At 38.1% G+C, this 20,409-nt stretch overlaps 3 protein-coding genes across 7 annotated transcripts in view; 2 read left to right on the top strand and 1 right to left on the bottom strand.

The window, feature by feature from the left end:
- Positions 1-1,899, top strand: part of etv7 (ETS variant transcription factor 7) — a 20,507-nt gene extending 18,608 nt beyond the window's left edge. The window contains exon 9 of one of the 2 annotated variants that reach the window (XM_026199269.1): positions 841-1,899. In XM_026199269.1, the coding sequence (XP_026055054.1) occupies positions 841-1,024 (184 nt within the window). In that variant the 3' untranslated portion in view covers positions 1,025-1,899. The remainder of the gene's footprint in view (positions 1-840) is intronic. The other variant, XM_026199268.1, reaches the window with a different exon arrangement.
- The window catches only part of LOC113041017 (uncharacterized), a 20,826-nt gene extending 417 nt beyond the window's left edge, over positions 1-20,409 (bottom strand). Inside the window, exons 1-10 of one of the 4 annotated variants that reach the window (XR_003275331.1) lie at positions 20,275-20,409; positions 18,780-19,371; positions 17,580-17,720; positions 17,370-17,434; positions 16,777-17,043; positions 15,644-15,714; positions 13,685-13,821; positions 6,065-6,283; positions 5,853-5,995; positions 2,960-4,703 (exon numbers count right to left, since the gene is read on the bottom strand). Coding sequence is in view for 1 of the 4 variants with exons in the window: in XM_026199270.1 (XP_026055055.1) it covers positions 15,670-15,714; positions 16,777-17,043; positions 17,370-17,434; positions 17,580-17,720; positions 18,780-19,347 (1,086 nt within the window). In the remaining 3 variants the exon portion in view is untranslated. Of the gene's footprint in view, positions 1-2,959; positions 4,704-5,852; positions 5,996-6,064; positions 6,284-13,684; positions 13,822-14,599; positions 15,715-16,776; positions 17,044-17,369; positions 17,435-17,579; positions 17,721-18,779; positions 19,372-20,274 lie in introns of those variants that run through there. The other 3 variants (XR_003275332.1, XR_003275333.1, XM_026199270.1) reach the window with 3 other exon arrangements.
- On the top strand, positions 2,147-14,467 carry LOC113041015 (1-acylglycerol-3-phosphate O-acyltransferase Pnpla3-like). Its single transcript, XM_026199267.1, has 9 exons — positions 2,147-3,083; positions 3,477-3,709; positions 4,254-4,319; positions 4,409-4,618; positions 4,976-5,036; positions 5,861-6,082; positions 6,163-6,295; positions 13,436-13,558; positions 13,659-14,467. Exons 1-9 carry the CDS (start codon positions 2,879-2,881, stop codon positions 13,906-13,908), a joined length of 1,503 nt encoding a protein of 500 aa, XP_026055052.1. The 5' UTR covers positions 2,147-2,878; the 3' UTR covers positions 13,909-14,467.

Below are 20,409 nucleotides of genomic sequence, written 5' to 3'. Positions count from 1 at the left end.
ATTATCTATAGTAGATTAATATTACACTTATAACTATTATATCAAAGTATATATTATATTCAAGCTGTCTGGAATGCAGCATTAGATCAACAGGTTAAATAAACGAGCGTGTACTACAATCACAAGCCATTCTATAAACTGACATTTCAGCACTTGACAAATGCATAGCGACTCTTTAAGTAACACTTAAAGTACCACCACATGCGATTCTGTTAAGTACATTTTTGGGAAACGCACATGTAACAATAACGAACATCCATAAAATGACTCATAGAAAAAGCTCTTAAGCAGTAAGATCAATAATTATTGAGAAACGCAGCCCTAATTATGTTAATACACTTAAATAAAATTTTACAAAAGCACAGTTTGTAATATTTTCAAACACTTTACTTTAAAGTACATTTTAAATAAATTTTCTTATTTTGCTTTAGACAACATCGTAAAGCACATGTAAAAAACTTGATTCTAAGTTTAACTGTAGTGTTTTCAATAATATTTCTAAAATGAATATATTGCAAATATATAAAACTGCAACTTCATCAGTAGTTCTTGTATATACTGTATACATACACATACACACATTAAAACATCACATTAATGCTTCATCATTCAGGGTCATAGGTGATAAATGCTAGAGCAACATTTTTGAAAACAGACTTTTCATTTTCATTCTTTTTCATTAACAAGGAAGTGTTACACAAGCAGGCTAAAACTCTTTTCTGTTCATTCTGTTAAACTGGACATTGTTATCTCAAATAGAAAAATATTCCGGCTTGATCAATGATTGATATTGTTCAATCATACTTGTTCTTATGTTTTCAAACACTCTCTGTGCTGCAGGTTTCTGAAGACCCCTGAGGAAATCATGCAAGGCAGGTCAGACCGCACAGAACCGCCAGAGTCTCCTGACAGTCCTGCATCTCCAGATTACAGAGAAGACGCTCTAGAAGTATCCCCTGTATCGACTCCTGCTACCATGAGCCCCAGCTATGACCACAACTTCAGCATATCACCAATCCCATAACATTCACTCTCTCGTTCTGATCCAGGATCAGCCTTAGTATTTCATTATCCAGACTTTTTAGAATGGGAAACCCAGAGCTGATCTTCTGTCAGAGTGGACATCCAATGCAGCACGATGTGAAAAGTCTTCAGCAGCACCAGAGACGGCTGATATCCCAGAGGTTCCTCAGGACTCAGTAATATTTCAGGAGACGCTCAGACCACATGGTTTTGACTTAGGGTAGTAGTGTGCGGTTGTGAGCTGTTAGTATGTGTTAAAAGCTAAGCGACACTAATTTCTCAACACAACAATTCTGATTGAATCTCATAGTTGATTATTAGAGTTAATATGACATTTTCTCTCCGGTTGTAAAACTGTGCATTATTATTTTTTACAGATTTGTGAACTGCACTGCATTACTGTATTAGATGGTTGATTTATACCCTTGATCAAATATCATTAATAATCTACAGAATGAAATATGTGTATTCATGAATAAACTAATTACTGTATAAAGGGAGTTGACAAATAAGATTCTAATGAACTTTTTATTTAGGTTGAAAAGTATCGATTTTATATCTGATCACATTAGATTTTATCATTTCTTTCAGTACTATTTGCAGTTTTCTTATAGTAAATATTCCTGTATGACAAATAATTGTTTATTAAGTACAAATATTTCATCGTATCTAATAAAATCTAGATGAATAATAATTAGAAAAATGTTGATGTATGGGTCAATGAAATGAAATACCATGGACATAGGACCCACTTTGAGGTGTCAGCAAATAAAAAATGTAAAGATTTTGATTAAGAAAATACAACTAAAATAAAATAAAGCAATCAACTAATTAATATATTACTTATTTTAATTTATCTCCTCTACAATTCGTTTTTTTTTAAGAACCAGAGTTCCCACTTTCTTGTAAAACCTATACATGCTGTAAGTTTATAAAAGTTTAATTCCTAGACCTAGAAATGGCATTTATACATACATACATACATACATATATATATATATATATATATATATATATATATATATATATATATATATATATATATATATATATATATATATATATATATATATATATATTTATTTATTTATTTATTTATTTATATTTATATATCAACATAGAATAGATTGTTTCTGGTTATGGCAAGCTGTACAAAATTTTATCGGGCTTAATCTTCATCCAGCAAATCATGATCAACTGGAAAAGTCATGGGATCTTTGAATATTGCTGTGACCAATGGGGCCTTTGAGTCAAAACTGTTGAGAATCACCTTGAAGCAATCCATTCAGCTGGGGGAAGTGACACATCACTGGCTTATTACTTACGGTAAATCAACCCTAACCGTAGTGTGTGAATGGTACTGTAGGTACATTTTAAATGATTTTATATAACAAGTTTTAGAAGAGGAAGTTGATAGCTTTTAGATCTAGTGATTCATAGCTCTTCTAGGTTTAGTTCTTCCTGTAGGTGTGTGTGCTTGAAATCTACAATTGGTTTAGCTAATCTCTCATGACTGTGCTCGTTTTAAGACTAAATGTCAAGCATATGACTGCTCTAAGGACAACAATAATACATTACCTCTGTTACCCTCTGAAAGAGCATAGACACACAAATAACAGGCCTACATTAGACATCACGAAGTGAGGAATTGATTTGAGAATGGGATCTCCTCAGTGGCTTCACATCATTCATAGTGTCCCGGGGGGGAAGGAGGGACTTCTGTGGTTTTGTAAAAAAATCGTTTTGATTTAACAACACCATGACCGTCTGTATTAATATGTTGTGCTGATGCTTCACATTCAAAGTCTGCTCAAAGTTAGCAGAAGAACTCGTACCATCTGAAATTATTCTAGTCATGTCATCACCGTTATGCATTCTGTCTCAAAATGAGAACCTCTCTGTATCTTTCGGTGGTTCTGGCTTTCTATCTACATACCAGCTCGGTGCTGCACAGAGTCTTCTGGATAACGCCGCCTGGATCCTGCGAGGAGCTCCGAGGGTCTACGGCGCGTCTGCTGGTTCCCTGGTCGCTGCAGCGGTCGTCTGTGGCTCCAGTCTCGGTAATCTGACATCTTTCTATTCAGAACTTTCACTGACTGACTAAGACTTAGTATTTTACTTACTGTAAAGATTGTAGGTTCACATCCCACCTCACCACGAACAGATTGCTGCCTGGTTTACAGTTTTTTTTTCAACTGCTTACACACAAAATCTTTACTTGTCACACATTTCTGAAAACTGTCACTCAAAAACACCAGAACCACACACCAAACCTGCCAAACCATAAACTAAATCTCAGCATTTGACTGAAAGTTTTGGAAAAAAGAGGCTAAGTTTTGTAAGCAATTAAAATAAAAAACCTGTAATGTGCTGTTACTGTAGTTAGTTGGATTAAAGAATCATGGCTTACAATTGAGTCAGTAGTAATTAAAAACAGCCCTTTCTTCTCACAGAACATGTTCGAGACCAGCTTTTGGAGTTTGTGCGATTTACCCAACAGCATCCTCTCGGTCTTCTCAGTCCCACGGTGGATATTTTCCGGTGGCTGGAGGTCACACTGCAGCGCTGTCTGCCTGATAACGCACACACTCTGGCCAGCGGCCGTCTGCACGTCTCCGTGACTCGCATCTCTGATGGAAAAAACCTCATCGTGTCAGAATTTAATTCCAGCGATGAGCTTATTAAAGTAAGCATTATGACGTTCATTCAGAGTAACATATACAGTACCAAAGCACTAATAAATCAGTTGCAATCTATTGTAGTTAATCTATTGTGTGTTTAATTAGCTCATATGCAAAGAGTCAGATGTTTCATTATCCTTTGTTAACAACTGACCAAACTGATGTGCAATATTTAAACCAATAGAAAAGGAGTTGTAAAAAGTAAATAGTGCTCACTTTAGATTATTTCATGGAAACTACTAAAATAAACACAATAACCGTCCTTTATGGAAGAACGCTCAAACTTTATCAGTTTGAATTAAAAAGCATCGAAACTCTGGAAAGCAGAAGGACAATATTGCACATCCTAGTAATAGCTATGAAATTGTGTTTTCTTCGAAAATCCTGAACGCATGCAGCGCTTCCTTTCAAGAAAGAGGAAGAGCTAACTTAAATTCATCACTTGGGCTTATTTGTTGATGATGAAATCATGTTTGTAATAAAGGTCCAACTCTGTTGTTTTCTTTCTCTTTCGTTTTTTCTTTAAATGGCCTTGTTACAATCTCTAAGGCACTTTTGTGTAGTTGTTTTGTCCCTGTATATTCTGGAGTGATCCCACCGCAGTATAAAGGTGAGGTGAGTACAAGTGCCTAAAAACTACAGAAATACACTTAAACAGTCAGCCCAGAATAAGCTATGAACACAACGCCCCTGTATATTCCCAGCACTATATGGATGGAGGTTTCACAAACATCCAGCCCTTCGAGGATTCCTCTCGCACCCTCACCATCTCACCGTTTGCTGGAAACATGGACATCTGTCCGTTTGATACCTGCACCATCCTGTGCGATGCCATCATCCAGCGGCTCTCCTTCCAGTGCTCCGTCACCAACTTCATCAGGCTGGTGGACGCCTTGTTTCCTCGAGACTGGAGGGTGAGGTCTGGGACCGTGTCCCGACACAGACACATAGACGGCTACGGTGCTTTTTTTCTGTTTCAGAGTAAACAAACCTGAACACCTGGATAGAAACAAAGAGCTTGAACATTGAAAAAAAAAAGACCAAAAAAAGTGTATGGTTTAATCATTGAAATGATTTCACTCAGAAAATTGCTGATATGTTTTACAAATATTTACAAAGAAACAGTAGGTACCACATTCAATTAAACGTGAAAACTGAAGAAGTATTTCCTCAAATATTTGCAACTTTGAGAAATCTTTATTTTTTTGTAGCGTAATATGGGTGAATAAATGATGACGTCATTATTAACTGCATTTATTGTTGATTGTCAGATTCTGAAGAGGGCTTTCTACAGTGGATACCAAGATACCGTGTACTTCCTGCAGCAGAGCAGTGAGATTTTATCAGATTTTTATTACTATCATTATTATTATTCATTTACATTTAAAGTTGTAGTACTCACAGGTATGTGTACACTTACTTTTTTTGCATTTGGTAAGATTGATACATACAATGTCAGCATATGGAGGATTAAGACATACTTTAAACCCTTTCATGTAAACAATTGGAGAGTCTTTTGCTGTATTTCCAATCTTAAACAAACAAACTAACTAACTAACAAACAAATGCTGGGGTAGGTAAGATCCCATTGGGGTTCATTGGTTGGTTGTTGTGTGTTTTTACATTGTTACAGAAGATTGCTTTTATATATATATATCTGAACTTCTGAAAAATGTATAGATGTACAACAACATTAATTGATAAGAATATATTTAGTGATATTTATTAATATTATTATTGATAATAATAGATGTTTGTTGAGCAGCAAATCAGCATATTAGAATGATTTATGAAGGATCATGTGACACTGAAGACTGGAGTAATGATGCTACTCCAAAAATAGATAACAGTTATTTAAAATTGTTATGATATTTCACTGTATAACTGTATTCTTGCTCAAAGAAATGCAGTCTTGGTAAGCACAGGAGACAAAAACATCAACAATTCTTACCAACCCCAAACTTTTGAAGGGTATGGTACCTGTGAACACTATTGACATCACATTGTTTAGAAAAATATTAATTATTATGAGAATTTTGGAAAGACTGTATTTGTCTGTTGCTGTATTGTAGCATATTTTGAACGCTGTATTGACCAGTCAGCATTTAAAGAGGTAAGGTTTTAGTTCTGTCCACTTTGCTCTCACACCTCAACAGATGCACTGCCGCTATATCCTCAACAGAGAAGGGAGTCTGATGCGTCCGATGATTCAGTGAGCTCAGGTCACTGGATGCTGACTCAGTCTGATCGTGCAGAGGAAGAGGAATCCCATCAAAACGGCCCTGGACCACCTGCAGTCAATGGGGTTTGTTCATCTGCGAGTCCATCTTATCAAGAGCCGACAGTACAACAGAACTCACCAGCAGAGGTTCAGGAAGGTACTGTAGTGTCCCGTCTACATTCCTGATGGTGGAGGATGTGATCCAGAAGTGAACCAGTCTCGTATTCCCTGGTTTAGTGCTGTTGGGTAATATGGTGGGGCAGCTGGAGATCATGAGTGATTCGGATGTGGCTTTACCTCAGTGGGCGCTCTCATACCTGCTCTTACTCTTCACACTGCCAATCTGGAGTGCCACCACCTTATGGGACAGGTACTGAACTAATTATAGTTTATTTGAGAAAATGTTTAGTAATGCACTGAAAATAGTCATCCGTTGGAGAATTTTCAGTTCTAACCGAAACAGAAATTAGATATGAAACAAAGTCCCAGCTTTCAAATTCTGTAAATGTAAAATTTCACTATATAATGTAACCAACTAACGTGTGGTGCATGAACCGATCATCTCTTCAGTTATGTCACAAAATAAACATGAATGAACATCAGAAGGTGTTGACAAAAACAGTACAGATTTGTACGTACAGTCTTGTTCAAAATAATAGCAGTACAATGTGACTAACCAGAATAATCAAGGTTTTTAGTATATTTTTTATTGCTACGTGGCAAACAAGTTACCAGTAGGTTCAGTAGATTGTCAGAAAACAAACAAGACCCAGCATTCATGATATGCACGCTCTTAAGGCTGTGCAATTGGGCAATTAGTTGAAAGGGGTGTGTTCAAAAAAATAGCAGTGTCTACCTTTGACTGTACAAACTCAAAACTATTTTGTACAAACATTTTTTTTTTCTGGGATTTAGCAATCCTGTGAATCACTAAACTAATATTTAGTTGTATGACCACAGTTTTTTAAAACTGCTTGACATCTGTGTGGCATGGAGTCAACCAACTTGTGGCACCTCTCAGCTGTTATTCCACTCCATGATTCTTTAACAACATTCCACAATTCATTCACATTTCTTGGTTTTGCTTCAGAAACAGCATTTTTGATATCACCCCACAAGTTCTCAATTGGATTAAGGTCTGGAGATTGGGCTGGCCACTCCATAACATTAATTTTGTTGGTTTGGAACCAAGACTTTGCCCGTTTACTAGTGTGTTTTGGGTCATTGTCTTGTTGAAACAACCATTTCAAGGGCATGTCCTCTTCAGCATAGGGCAACATGACCTCTTCAAGTATTTTAACATATGCAAACTGATCCATGATCCCTGGTATGCGATAAATAGGCCCAACACCATAGTAGGAGAAACATGCCCATATCATGATGCTTGCACCTCCATGCTTCACTGTCTTCACTGTGTACTGTGGCTTGAATTCAGAGTTTGGGGGTCGTCTCACAAACTGCCTGTGGCCCTTGGACCCAAAAAGAACAATTTTACTCTCATCAGTCCACAAAATGTTCCTCCATTTCTCTTTAGGCCAGTTGATGTGTTCTTTGGCAAATTGTAACCTCTTCTGCACATGCCTTTTTTTTAACAGAGGGACTTTGCGGGGGATTCTTGAAAATAGATTAGCTTCACACAGACGTCTTCTAACTGTCACAGTACTTACAGGTAACTCCAGACTGTCTTTGATCATCCTGGAGGTGATCATTGGCTGAGCCTTTGCCATTCTGGTTATTCTTCTATCCATTTTGATGGTTGTCTTCCGTTTTCTTCCACGTCTCTCTGGTTTTGCTCTCCATTTTAAGGCATTGGAGATCATTTTAGCTGAACAGCCTATCATTTTTTGCACCTCTTTATAGGTTTTCCCCTCTCTAATCAACTTTTTAATCAAAGTACGCTGTTCTTCTGAACAATGTCTTGAACGACCCATTTTCCTCAGCTTTCAAATGCATGTTCAACAAGTGTTGGCTTCATCCTTAAATAGGGGCCACCTGATTCACACCCGTTTCTTCACAAAACTGATGACCTCAGTGATTGAATGCCACACTGCTATTTTTTTGAACACACCCCTTTCAACTAATTCAACTAATTGCCCAATTGCACAGCCTTAAGAGCGTGCATATCATGAATGCTGGGTCTTGTTTGTTTTCTGAGAATCTACTGAACCTACTGGTAACTTGTTTGCCACGTAGCAATAAAAAATATACTAAAAACCTTGATTATTCTGGTTAGTCACATTGTACTGCTATTATTTTGAACAAGACTGTATGTATCATGTCTCACGTAATCACAAAATAACTTAACGCTAACGCTACAGATGGTGATAACATTAGTACATGTGCTAATTTACATATTTGTTTATTCTTACTTAATCTGTTGTCTTTATTAATTAATGTGAATATGAAAACAACTTTATTACAGGCATAGGGCCCTATTTTAACGATCTGAAACGCAAGTGTCAAAGCGCGAAGCGCAAGTAAGTTTGTGGGCGGGTCTCGGCGCTGTTGCTATTTTCCCGGCGGGATAAATGGCTCTTGCGCCCGGCGCAAATCTAAAATGGGTTGGTCTGAAGCAGCTTCATTATTCATAGGTGTGGTTTGGGCGTAACGTGAAATAAACCAATCAGAGCGTCATCCAACATTCCCTTTAAAAGCAGGTGCGCAAGTTCCATTATGGATTGCTATTATTATGGCGTATTTACCAGGCGCACGCCAGGAGCGGTTCACAGCCGAGGAGACTGATGTTCTTGTAAGAGCAGTGAAAGACAGAGAAGTTGTGTTGTATGGGGATGGGAGAATAATTAGCCTGAATAATTTGTGAGCTAGTTTTATGCCTATTTTTTTTTTCACATCTTCGTGTCACACCACAATGATTTCCGTCATCTCATGTGTTAATATTTTTTTAGTGTAACAATTTATGATTTGCAAAAATAACTGTTGCATCTGTGTAGATTACATGAGCAAAGTGTATGCGCGTTGTGCACGCTATACATTATGGTCAAGCTTGCGCCCTTAAAATAGCATAATGAACAACGCGCAACGCGCCACTGACTTTAGACTAGGTTTTTTCTGGTCAGTGGCGCAATTGTGTAATGGAACAGCAAAATAGCACCAGGGATTGTTTGCGCCGGAACACGCCTCCTTTTTTGCGCTGAACCGCCCAGGGAGCGCAAGTTCATTCACTAGTTTAGCGACGTGCTTCTGTGGAGGGAAAAGCGCGCTTTGCGCGGGTGCAAAATAGGAATGACACATGCGTCGGTGTACAAAGTCAATTGCGCTGAGTGCAAGATAGGGCCCATAGTGTGTATGTGTCCCCTATAGGGGTGTAACGGTTCACAAAATTCACGGTTCGGTTCGATACGATACACTGATGTCACGGTTCGGTTCGGTTCGGTTCGATACGTTTTAGATACAGCAAAATGTAAAAACATCTCAACTTTTCAGAATGCCGCAAGCGCACCGCGGGTCATGTGACAAGAACCAACCAATCAGCTTCATCCTTTCCCGTAACAACGTTGAGAGCTCAGCCAAGATGAAGGAACAGCTGATCATAGTTGTATATGGATTGCAATTTTGAAATAAATTCAGTAGCAGAGCTACTGCAAGCGATTTTTAGAGCTGCAAATCCATTTATCCTTCGCTGAAATTTCCGCGTCTCATGGAGAGAGCACGTCATTGTTGCTTAGCAAAAACAGACGCCTCATGAGCGCTTCTGCCCGAGCGCTTTGGAAAGGAGGAGAAAGACGCGCTTAGCGTTTTCCATGCGTTTTTAGGCACGATATGTGAACGGCCCCTAAGGCGCTCGCTCACTCAGCACGCGCTGAAGGCTCGTTGCAAAATGTCTAATGCATTTAACAGACCAGAAATATAAGATCCTAAAATAACCAACAGGTCTGGTGTTTGGGTTGGATTCCCTGTAAGCTATAGTGTCTAAATGCTGCAGGGATAGTTTGCTGCGTGCATGTTTCTCCTTTTTTTCGTCTTTTCCCAGATAGTACTGACGCATATATCCCAGATATTCCCGCTGGTTTATTTTTTTTATTTTTTTTGTAATCCCGCTGGTGTACCCTGTCATGTTGCAGATGCGACATACCGTTGTTTTTTTATCCACCACTCTCTTGCCATCACCATTATAGCTTAAAGGGAATCCAAAGTGCACCCAAACACCAGACCTGTTGGTTATTGGAGGATCTTCTCATTTCTAGTCTGTTAAACGCATTGGCTATTTTGCAACGAGCCTTCAGCGTGTACTGAGTGAGCGAGCGCCTGCTGAGTAGCCTAACATAAACATATAAGATGGTGTTTTTTTCTTCTTCGGGAGTGTCAGGGGCGTTGCCTGTTACGTTGTTTGGGTTATTGGGCTACCTTGTTGAACGCATATCATTATATTTCTTTCTCTCTCTTTTTTTTTTTTTTTTCAAATATAATTAATTACTCCAACGAACCGTTCGGTATACATAATGCGTACCGCGTACCGAACCGAAAGCGTCGTACCGAACGGTTCAATACGAATACGCGTATCGTTACACCCCTAGTCCCCTATAGATCACGGTAATGAATATTCACAATAGTGTTATCGTGGGCACTTCAAAATACTGGGAATAATTATTTTTTACAAATTATTCTGAATTTTAAATGCATTTTAAGAATACTTTTCCCATTGAGTGGTCACAACGCACAACACCGCTGTATGCTGCGTGTGCTCTCTGATGAAAACGAGCACGCATGAGAAGCACATAGCGGTGTGCATGAAGGAGACGCTCTGAATGAAAGCACATTCACTCTCTGACAGCAGATGGCGCTAAACAGCAGACATGCAGCAGTTACCCTGGAAACCCTGTGAACAATGCAGCTGCCGGTTAAATGGGGGGTGAAATGCTATTTCATGCATACTGAGTTTTTTACACTGTTAAAGAGTTGGATTCCCATGCTAAACATGGACAAAGTTTCAAAAATTAAGTTGTACGTTTGAAGGAGTATTTTTGTTCCCAAAAAACCTCTTCCGGTTTGTCACAAGTTTCGGAAAGTTTTTTTCGAGTATGGCTCTGTGTGACGTTAGATGGAGCGGAATTTCCTTATATGGGTCCTGAGGCACTTCTGCCGGAAGAGAGTGTGCTCCCGTATAGCAGAGCACTGAGAGCACAACAGACGTTCACTGATCAGAGCAAGAGCGTCGCGAAATGTCACAAAAGAAGTGTGTTTTTGGTTGCCAGGGCAAGACAACCCTGCACAGATTACCAAAAAAAAAACAGCATTAAGGGACCAGTGGATGGAGTTTATTTTTACAGAGCATCAACGGAGTTGTGCAAGTGTTTTTGTTTGTTCCCTGCATTTCGAAGATGCTTATTTTACAAACAAGGCCCAGTTTGACGACGGATTTGCGTATCGTTTATTTCTTAAGGATGATGCAATCCCAACGAAAAAGAGTCACGATCGTGTGTTGGAACCGCAGGCGGTGAGTAAAACTGTTTCAAATATCTCTGCCTCCTTGTTAGTGCGTCCGCCTCCCATGCCGGAGACCCGGGTTCGAGCTCGGAGCGAGTCGTTGCTGCTGCTGCTCTCGTTCAGTTTCAGCCTCGGGATCTGATTCTGGATCATAAATAAACGGCTGAATCTGACTGTTAGCCATGGTTTGTTTTGGATGGTTTTGTCCTCACGGTAATGTCACAGCTTCCAAACGGTTTCAACGCAAAAGCCTACTGGCGCTCGTGATTCTTTAGCTCCGCCCACACGTCACGCCTCCAGGTGCTCGTGTTTTTCCGGGAAAAATCGGTACAGACTATCTTTCTCTTATGAATATAATAAAACTAAAGACTTTTTGGAGTTATGAAGGATGCAGTACTACTCTATAGGTTCTCAAGATTAACAGTATATTGAGTGAAAACGAGCATTCACCCCCCCCCCCCCCTTTAAGGCTAGAACAAAGCCACTAGAAGGCAAGTCTGCAACTATTAGCCAAAAAAGCGTAACAGCTAAAGCTAACGCTTCTGGTCTGAAAGTATGTGGGAAAGTAATCCAGAGGCTGTTTTTTTATTTAATTTATTATGGATGTCAATGGAGGACAGGCTTCACTACGCTGAATAAACAGCATTTTAGAGGAAATGGCTTATCATTTAATGAATCAACAGCCTATCTGCTAATCTTTAATGCCATTTTATAAGAGAAGTCACTTATTGTCAGCTTACGGCACTTTTCATTCATTCCTTTGAGATCCCAAAACATTGATTTTGCTCAGCTCTGAAATTCAATGACGTCAAGGCTGTAATGTTATTGGCACTTGTGATCCAAGTTAGCCGTAACATTTTCTCCAATAGTAAGTAATACAGACCTCTGCCTTCACACGCAGCTGCTTTGTTCATGGGTTTCTGGGGTAACGGCTACATTTTTGCTGCTCAGCTCAGAGAGTGAATGTGCGCGCTATCCAGATGAATGTGCTTTTATTCATCACAGCGCCAGATACTTACATATTTAGAATTAATAGTTAATTAGTTTTTACATTTTAAACAACATGCCCTTGATATTAAATGAAAGCGTTTTAAATCTTTATTGTTCAGTCACACTTTACATTAGGGCTTCATTAGCTGACATTTGTTAATTCATTAGTTACCATGAACTGCAAATGAAAAATTCTTCTGAACATTCATTAATCTTAGGTAATTCTAATATTTAATAACACATTGTTGAAATCAAATTTGTGAATGTTAATGCATGAAATAAGGTTAACTAATGAGATCGTATTGTAAAGTGATAGGCTACCAGTTGGTCTTAATAATACATTTGCACTTTCATCTGTGTAATACTTTTTACTTTTTTGAAACTACATTTCAGTATCGTGATAATATCGTATACCGTGATAAAACCATTAGCAATTAATCGCAGCATGAAAATTTGATACTGGCACATCCCTAGTTACCATTGATTGGAGTAGTAAAATAATTATATCCTAATTATAAAAACAGCCTCGTGCAATTGATATTTTTATGATTATTTAACAAACATTGATTTAAGTATAAAATCCATTTTGATACATCACTAGTTTCCTTTAAATGCATAAATGTGAAAAAGAAAAATTTTAATAACATTGCTTTTAAAGATTAAAATGTGATATTCTTACTGAGTTAAAACTCTACTAAAATCCCTACTAAAATAAAACACTTGGCACCTCAGTACCATGAAAAAAAAAAAATAATAAAAAAAATAATAATAAATGGTTTCTGTGGTATAGAAACAAATGTATTTCATATGAATACAAAAGCACAAAACAGCTAGCTCATAACAAACATATCTGTAATTTGGCCTGTTTATTACACTCCCTTCATACATGACTACATTAATAATTTAATAAAATTCTCTATAAAATTAATACATAGCTGTAACAAAGGGGGGCATTCTTTGCGAATGGTCAGTTGGCCCGCATGCTGGACTTTAGACACCCCTGACCTACAAGGTTTTTATTTTAAAAGACAAAACTCTTACACTGCTCTTACACTTGTGATTTGTGTTTTTGCAGATATCAGAAATGGATCACTAATGCTATGACTGTGGCATACTGGCTCTGGCACGGTATTAAAATCTTCATGATTTTTGTACTCAAAATTGTACTGTCCTCCACAAGAAAAGCCTTTGGAGATATGTAAGCACACAATAAAAAATAAAACATTCTGCTAACTGTTAAAGCTACCATTTTGGAAATTAAATTTGAAAATCAAAACTGTCTTCTGTCTTTTGCAAAGGATGCTCAGTCTGATCAGTTTCATACCTGCGCAAGTTCACCATGAACACCATGAGAGACACGTGATGACCTCCTCGGATCTGAATGGGCACGTCTCCGCTGTCTTCCCGCCGACTCCATCCATGGCACAAACCCTCACAAAGCTCTTCACACTCCTGTTTTCACTAGAGACAGAGAGCAAGTGGAGAAGACGCAAGATAGAGGTGCAACACACATTACAGCAGCACGTGGCCGAAGTGAAAAGAAATTAAAAACATGCAAGCATTGCGAGATGGTTAAGGTTCCTCAACACAGAGTGAAACTGATATATTAAACTGTGCTGCTTCAGAAAGTTTCATTGTTTTAATGCAAAGTGCTGAATACTAACATACGACTAGCATTGGGACAGCGCTCTAGATTATTAGTGTCCTTCTGTTTTTAAAGACCCCATGACATTTGGTAATGTCTTAAGAGCCCATGTTTTTGCTGGTGAACAAAAATAATTCTAGACAATATAAGAAAAAAAAAAAAAGGATTTTACTAAATGTATTTTAGGGCTGTCTTAGTTAAAATATACAAATATTTCTATATTATTTTTAATAATATTAGTATTTTTCTAAACATTCACATTTACTAGGTTTTATAACATTACTATTCCATTCTATTATTTATAGCAACAGTAGTAGCAGTAAGAAAAAAAAAACCTTTATAAATATCAATCTCAGTTATGCTGTCAACTTTTCCTGTTTTAACATTTTGCTTTAGTGTTATGAAAATAAAATAGCCACTTGTGGGTTTTGTTTGCTCAGTAATGAACTTCATATTTTTCTCACACACTTAAAATGGGCTTTTATTTGTGAAAATATACAGCTGAACGGCCACCAAAAGGGATGAAAACTTTACATTTAAATTAAAATCATAAAGATTTGTGCAAAAGAACATTTCTGACAACACACACACATATTTTGTGCTAATTTGAGCAGATGTTTAATGAGTTGTATGGCCACAGCTGATCATTAATAAGGTGGTTAGATCACAGGACTTTCCTCAAGCTCTGACTTCAAACTCCAGGAATCATTTGAGATCGATTAGCAATGGTGCTCAACGCAGAATGTGTAACTTTATACAGGATGCCCTGAAATGTCAAGGGTGGCTAATACAGTTCCAGACGCCACTGCTGTCATTCACATCCACTAACAGATGCTGCCATTATTTCATGGCAACCATTCATAAAGACATTAACTCTCCAAAAGAAACCAAATGTGGGTTTACTAAATGATTTTAGCACAATGGCACAAAACAAGAGCATATCGAAACATGGGCCTCGATCATGCAGTCGTGTGATGCATGTGCCAGCATACTGACGCCACCTACTCAGTTAAAAACCAAATGACCGCATAGAAATACCATAATATGTAAGGAGATGCTCCACCTGATCTAGCCAAACAACACATGATAGTTGTGATCTTACATTTTAAACACAAGTGTAAATCTGAAATGAGGTTACACACACACAGCCCCAATAAACATTCAGCTTTCCACGGTTTAGCCTCAGTGTCACACATTTCTGCAAAATGTCTCCAATGTACACTACGGATCAGAAGTTTGGTGTATGATTAAAAAAATTCAATAAAACATTTTTAGAAGAAGTCTCTTAAATTGACCAAGGCTGTATTTATTTAATTAACAATACAGTAAAACTGTAATATTTTTGAAATGTTAATCAATTTTAAAATAGCTCAATTATAATTTAAAATAAGCAGTTTTTACTCCAGTCTTCAATGTCACATTATCATTCAGAAGAATATGCTAATTTGGTGTTTAAAAAAAAAAAAAAAAAAAACTTTCTTATTCACAGTTTTAGTATCAGGTTCAACACTGTTGTCATGTTTACAGTTGGTCACTGTATAAAACTTACAGTATGAACAAACTACTTAGATTGGCTTATTCACAAAAGCAGCTACAAATATATCATAGTTTTTCCCCCCTGAGTTAACTCTATTGCACCTTTTAATCTTTTTTTGACTTCACAGTCAGTCTGTGTCACTTGTAATCTGTTCTTCCAAATCTTCGGGCACCTAGCAGGAAATGAAAAACAGGATATCAGATTACAACCATTGACAAGACACAGGAAACAACATCGGGAAACAACTGTACCTTAATAACTAAAAGTTTGATTTAGAATGAAAAACCTTTCAAAACTTTTCAAACTTCCTCCCCAGTGGAAGAAATAAGCATCTATTGTAAATAAGCTACGAAGACAACCCAATGCTTCTGCAACATTTCCCTGTCACAGACACAACATGCATTAACATGAATGAACACATTAACCCATTTGGTGAACAGAAACTTGGCCCAGTCACTGTGCTTTAATTCAGCATAATCTAATGTTGTGCAGTTTCTGGTGGTGTGTAACACCTGCTACTCTGCATGTCCTTCTGCAAATGAGTGACTGAAGGTTATTTTAAACATTGGTCTCATTCACGAAGTGTGCAAATGTTTTCACAAACACATGATGATTCACCAATAGTTTTCATAGTACAATGTACTTTAAATTTACAAAAAACAACTGAAACTGCATGTACACAAAAATCACATACTCCGTGTGGCCTTGGAGATTACATTTTATGAATATTTTTTAAATGGCTAATGAAATTTCACCAAATTAAAAACTGCATTATAGCTTGAGCTGCAAGGTTCCTGTGCATAAAAACTCAAATATGCATATATACTGGTGGCTAATAAGACGTCATTGTTTGCCATTGCCATTTGTTTTATGAATGTGTCACAGTATGATGCAGACATTGAAGAACAGGCAGGTTAAAAACCATCAGCACTCAGTTTCTCAGTTTACACATACACAAATACGGACTATTTAAGTCTAGGGACCAGAGGGGGTGAACATCTGAGAAGTTTTGTCTTGACAATCATTACTAACATTATAAGTGAATCTAAGGTAAAAAATCAAATGATAAAAAAAATGCACTATGAACCCTTTAATTGACTTTTATCTTTAGTTTTTAAGAGCTTAAACAGACTCAAAAAGAGTCTCTAAAAGTGTGCATTTTTGTAACATAAAGCAAGACCCCACTGTGGCCTATTACTTTACTCCCACGATTACACCTTTGCCCTTGTATTACCTGTCTGTGGGCTGCACACATTTGTGTGAAGGAATCCTGAAGGTACTGGTTCCCAAACCCCATGATTCGACCGACCGTCTGGCTGCACAATCCAGCCACTTTGGCAGTAAAGTCCAGGGTGAAGGCCAGTCTGACCAGCTCAGGAGAGGCGTCTGTGGTCTGGGGAAGAGGACTGGGGATCTGCGCTATGTAGCGATCAGCGAGCCGCTGGAAGGAGCTGTAAGACAGTTTCTGGAGGAAGTCTTGGACGCTCTTGTTCCTGCTTATCTAGAAAGAAAATGTATTGCTGGTTATGTGAATTCAGATCTTTTTTTCTTCATATTGTACTAAATGTGGCAAAAAATAGGCTGTTGAACCTCATACCATGCCATGTAAGAAAGTTTGCTGCCTGAATGGTTTATTCATCAATATGCAAAATAGAAATACAATTTTACAAATGTCTGACCACAGAATACTGCAATTGACCACTCATAATAAAGTATCCTAAAAAGCCATGCAATAAAAAGTGATAATTAAATGATACTTTCTTTACGTTAATTTTGCATACATTAGATAACATTACGTCAAAGGTGAATGAGGGTTAAAATGCTTACTTTCTGATCTATAATATCCCCATGTTGCTTCAGCAGGCTGATGATCCTCTCTGTAGTGTCTTCACCTGACGAGACACGCTTGTGAACATTTGCAATATGAAGCTTAAATATAAATAAGCTTTGGAAAGTAAATAAAGAAAGCAAGATCCCGAGGATATTTATTGTGCTCATGAAGGTTTCCTGTTAGTCAGATTTGACGGAGAGGGTCACCTGAAGAGCTGCAGTTTCCTGCAGAAGCAGCAGAGAGCAGCGGAACACCATCTTCGTTTGGACTGAACTGAATCTCCTTCACAATCAACTCCAGCTCTTCTGACACCTTCTCAAAGTATGCATTATCAGAATCCACGCTCACTACAAACAGAGGAAAGATTCACATATTCACACATTGAATGTAAATTAGTCGCAAAAAAAAAAAAAATCGGCCAGACCTATAAAACCATGGTTAATTTTCATTTTGTTGGGGGTATTTTTGCCAATGTTGGGGTCCTCCCGTTGTGGTCTGTGCTACTTGCAGAGCGTTCATTTCTATATTTGGTTGTGTTGCTGAGAGTGTTTGCAGCACATGAGCTGTAAAGCTAATGAAGACATTTTCTTAATTGCATGCATTTTCTGAAGCTGCAGCACACTGAGCTCTCTCGATCACTGTACGGTTTTCTCATCTCATACATTAACATTTCAGTGTGCACGCCTGTTCACACCAACACAGAGGTCCCAAACGTGCACATTTTCTCACGTGATCTGTTTGTTCAGACCAATGTGTTAAAATGGCATAAGAACAGGCAGAATAGACAAGCAAATTCAGAAAAGTGGAAATACCACAGTACACAAAGCACAGAACTTGCATTTCTCACACCCACTTGTCACAGAGAAAAAAGGAAGTCAAATATTATTTACAGGTTCAGATATTTGTAATTACTATTAGGTTTCCAGACTACACCCAATTTAAATGAACGGAGACAAGAGAGTCAGTTCCAGATTCTTCCTCTGCTATTCAAAAGTGATGGTCATAGGGAAAGACTCACAAGGTGAACTCATATATTTTTATCAAAGTCTATGTTTTGTTACAGTAAAATGAGTTCTACTTTGAAATATGATCAAAGATTGCATTTATGAGCATGTCCAGGGAATCTGGTCGCATCAGAAGCTCTGTCGTTCCGAACTGAATAAAGACTTTGGTTGTGTTTCTTCAAAAAATGGATTCATTTTACGACTCCATTACATTTTCTGGTTACCTGGGTTTTTATCGGACGGACAGAAACCTCTCAGGTTAAAGAATTAAAGCTCAAATTAATGAGTTAGCGTTATAGTTATCATCATCCTTGGTGTGGACAGGCCTTCAGCGGCTAATTCTTCACACCGACTGTCATTAGTTCACTTGTTTTAATTCACGGTCTCAACTTCAAGACTTACCGTCTGAAAGCCCCTCCACGCCACCAGGAACAGGAGAGCAGTCCTTTCGTAATGTTTCTCTTTTCTCATCATTTTGGTTGCTAAAGAAGATCCTCCTCAGAGAGTGTTTCTTCCTCACAGTCTCAGTGTGGCCAGGTGAGCCGTTATGAGAAGAGCGAAGCCCCCGCTCTGTCGTATACTGTCCAGAGTCTGTTTCTGTAACTCGCTCCTCTTTCACTTTGGGCTCAGTCTTCTTCTTAGAGAAGAGGTGGAGGAAGCCTCTGAAGAGTGATTTGGTTCTGCTCGGTGCTTTGGTGCTCTTACTCCTAGTGACCAGCTCTTGTGATGTGCATTCAGGACACTCACCGGTCTTCAGGAACCTCTCTACTCTCAGACGGTGGGTGGAGGTGTCACTGGACGCCCGTCTGGACTGTCTTTCTGGTTTAAGCCATTTGAGCTTATTCAGCTGATGTTTCCGGCACCCTTCATTGAGGCTGAGGCTCCGCTTGACATACGTCTCTAACAGACATCTAGCACACTTCTGATCCGCCAGCAGCAGCTGAGAGTTACGGGAAGCCAGCTTGGACATCTTTGTACTCTGCGTCCACAAGCTCTATAAAATAACCAAGTATGAGTAATACTGTTCAAACCAGGCTTTTATAGCATTTTATGTTTCCCAAATACACACCGTTAAACTATATATTTTCCATATTCACATATTTGCTCAATTTTAGTATTTCATCCCAAGCTCTCAACTGACACAGACCAAAACATAGCAAAGAGAAACAATGAAGGCAAGGCATTAGCAAAGGTTTCCAAAGAAACACTAGAACATGTCTATGACTTATGAATAACTGCCATAGTTTTCATAAAATAAACATTTCTTAAATGATTATTTTTACACATATTCACCAAAATAGAAGAGTTGGTTAAAGACACTGAAAAACGTTTAGGTAATGGGGTATTTTCGACTTCATACGGTGTACAGAGTAATGTTTAGTGATAAAATGATATAGTTTTGTGTTCTGAACAAATCTGAATCCAGCAGTTAAAATGAAAGTATATACACTTACCCGGTTGCACTTTATTTTACAGTAACAGTTACGTCCTCTTACATAGAAAGTACTACATTGGGGTAGAGTTAGGTTTAGGGTAAGTAACGTTACATAGTTATTGTAAATTAACGTTACTATAATAAGTACATAGTATGAGGAACAGAACTGTAAAATAAAGTGTTTATACGGAAGTTGTTACAGTAGGTCACGGCTGAGTCTGCAAAGCTAGTAAACTGACTAACTTCAATACTAAGGTATTTCAGACATCGCAATCCAAGGTAATGGTTTTTAAAAATGTTTGTCTGAGTAGGCAGCACGATAGCCTTTACCTTCAGAATCTCCCATTAGCTGTTGCACACAAACACAACGTATTTGGGGACACCCTCTTCTTCGCACTTCGTGTCCTGTTTATTACACGTATCGCTACAGTGTTAGTTCAGTAGAGTTGAATTAAACCTCACCTTTATGGATGTAGACCACCTTTTGGCTGAACAGATCGAATAGCGTTATTCTAAGTTAAACTTCACATTTTAAAAGTAGAAGTAACGGAAAACAACTTCCCTGAGTGCGGTTCACGAGCGCGTCAGGGTCACGTG

This window comes from Carassius auratus, chromosome 23 (genome assembly GCF_003368295.1).
Source record: "Carassius auratus strain Wakin chromosome 23, ASM336829v1, whole genome shotgun sequence".
Classification (NCBI taxonomy): Eukaryota; Metazoa; Chordata; class Actinopteri; order Cypriniformes; family Cyprinidae; genus Carassius; species Carassius auratus.
The sequence above is the reverse complement of the archived record's forward strand: the minus strand, read 5'-3'. Positions and strand labels throughout refer to the sequence as shown.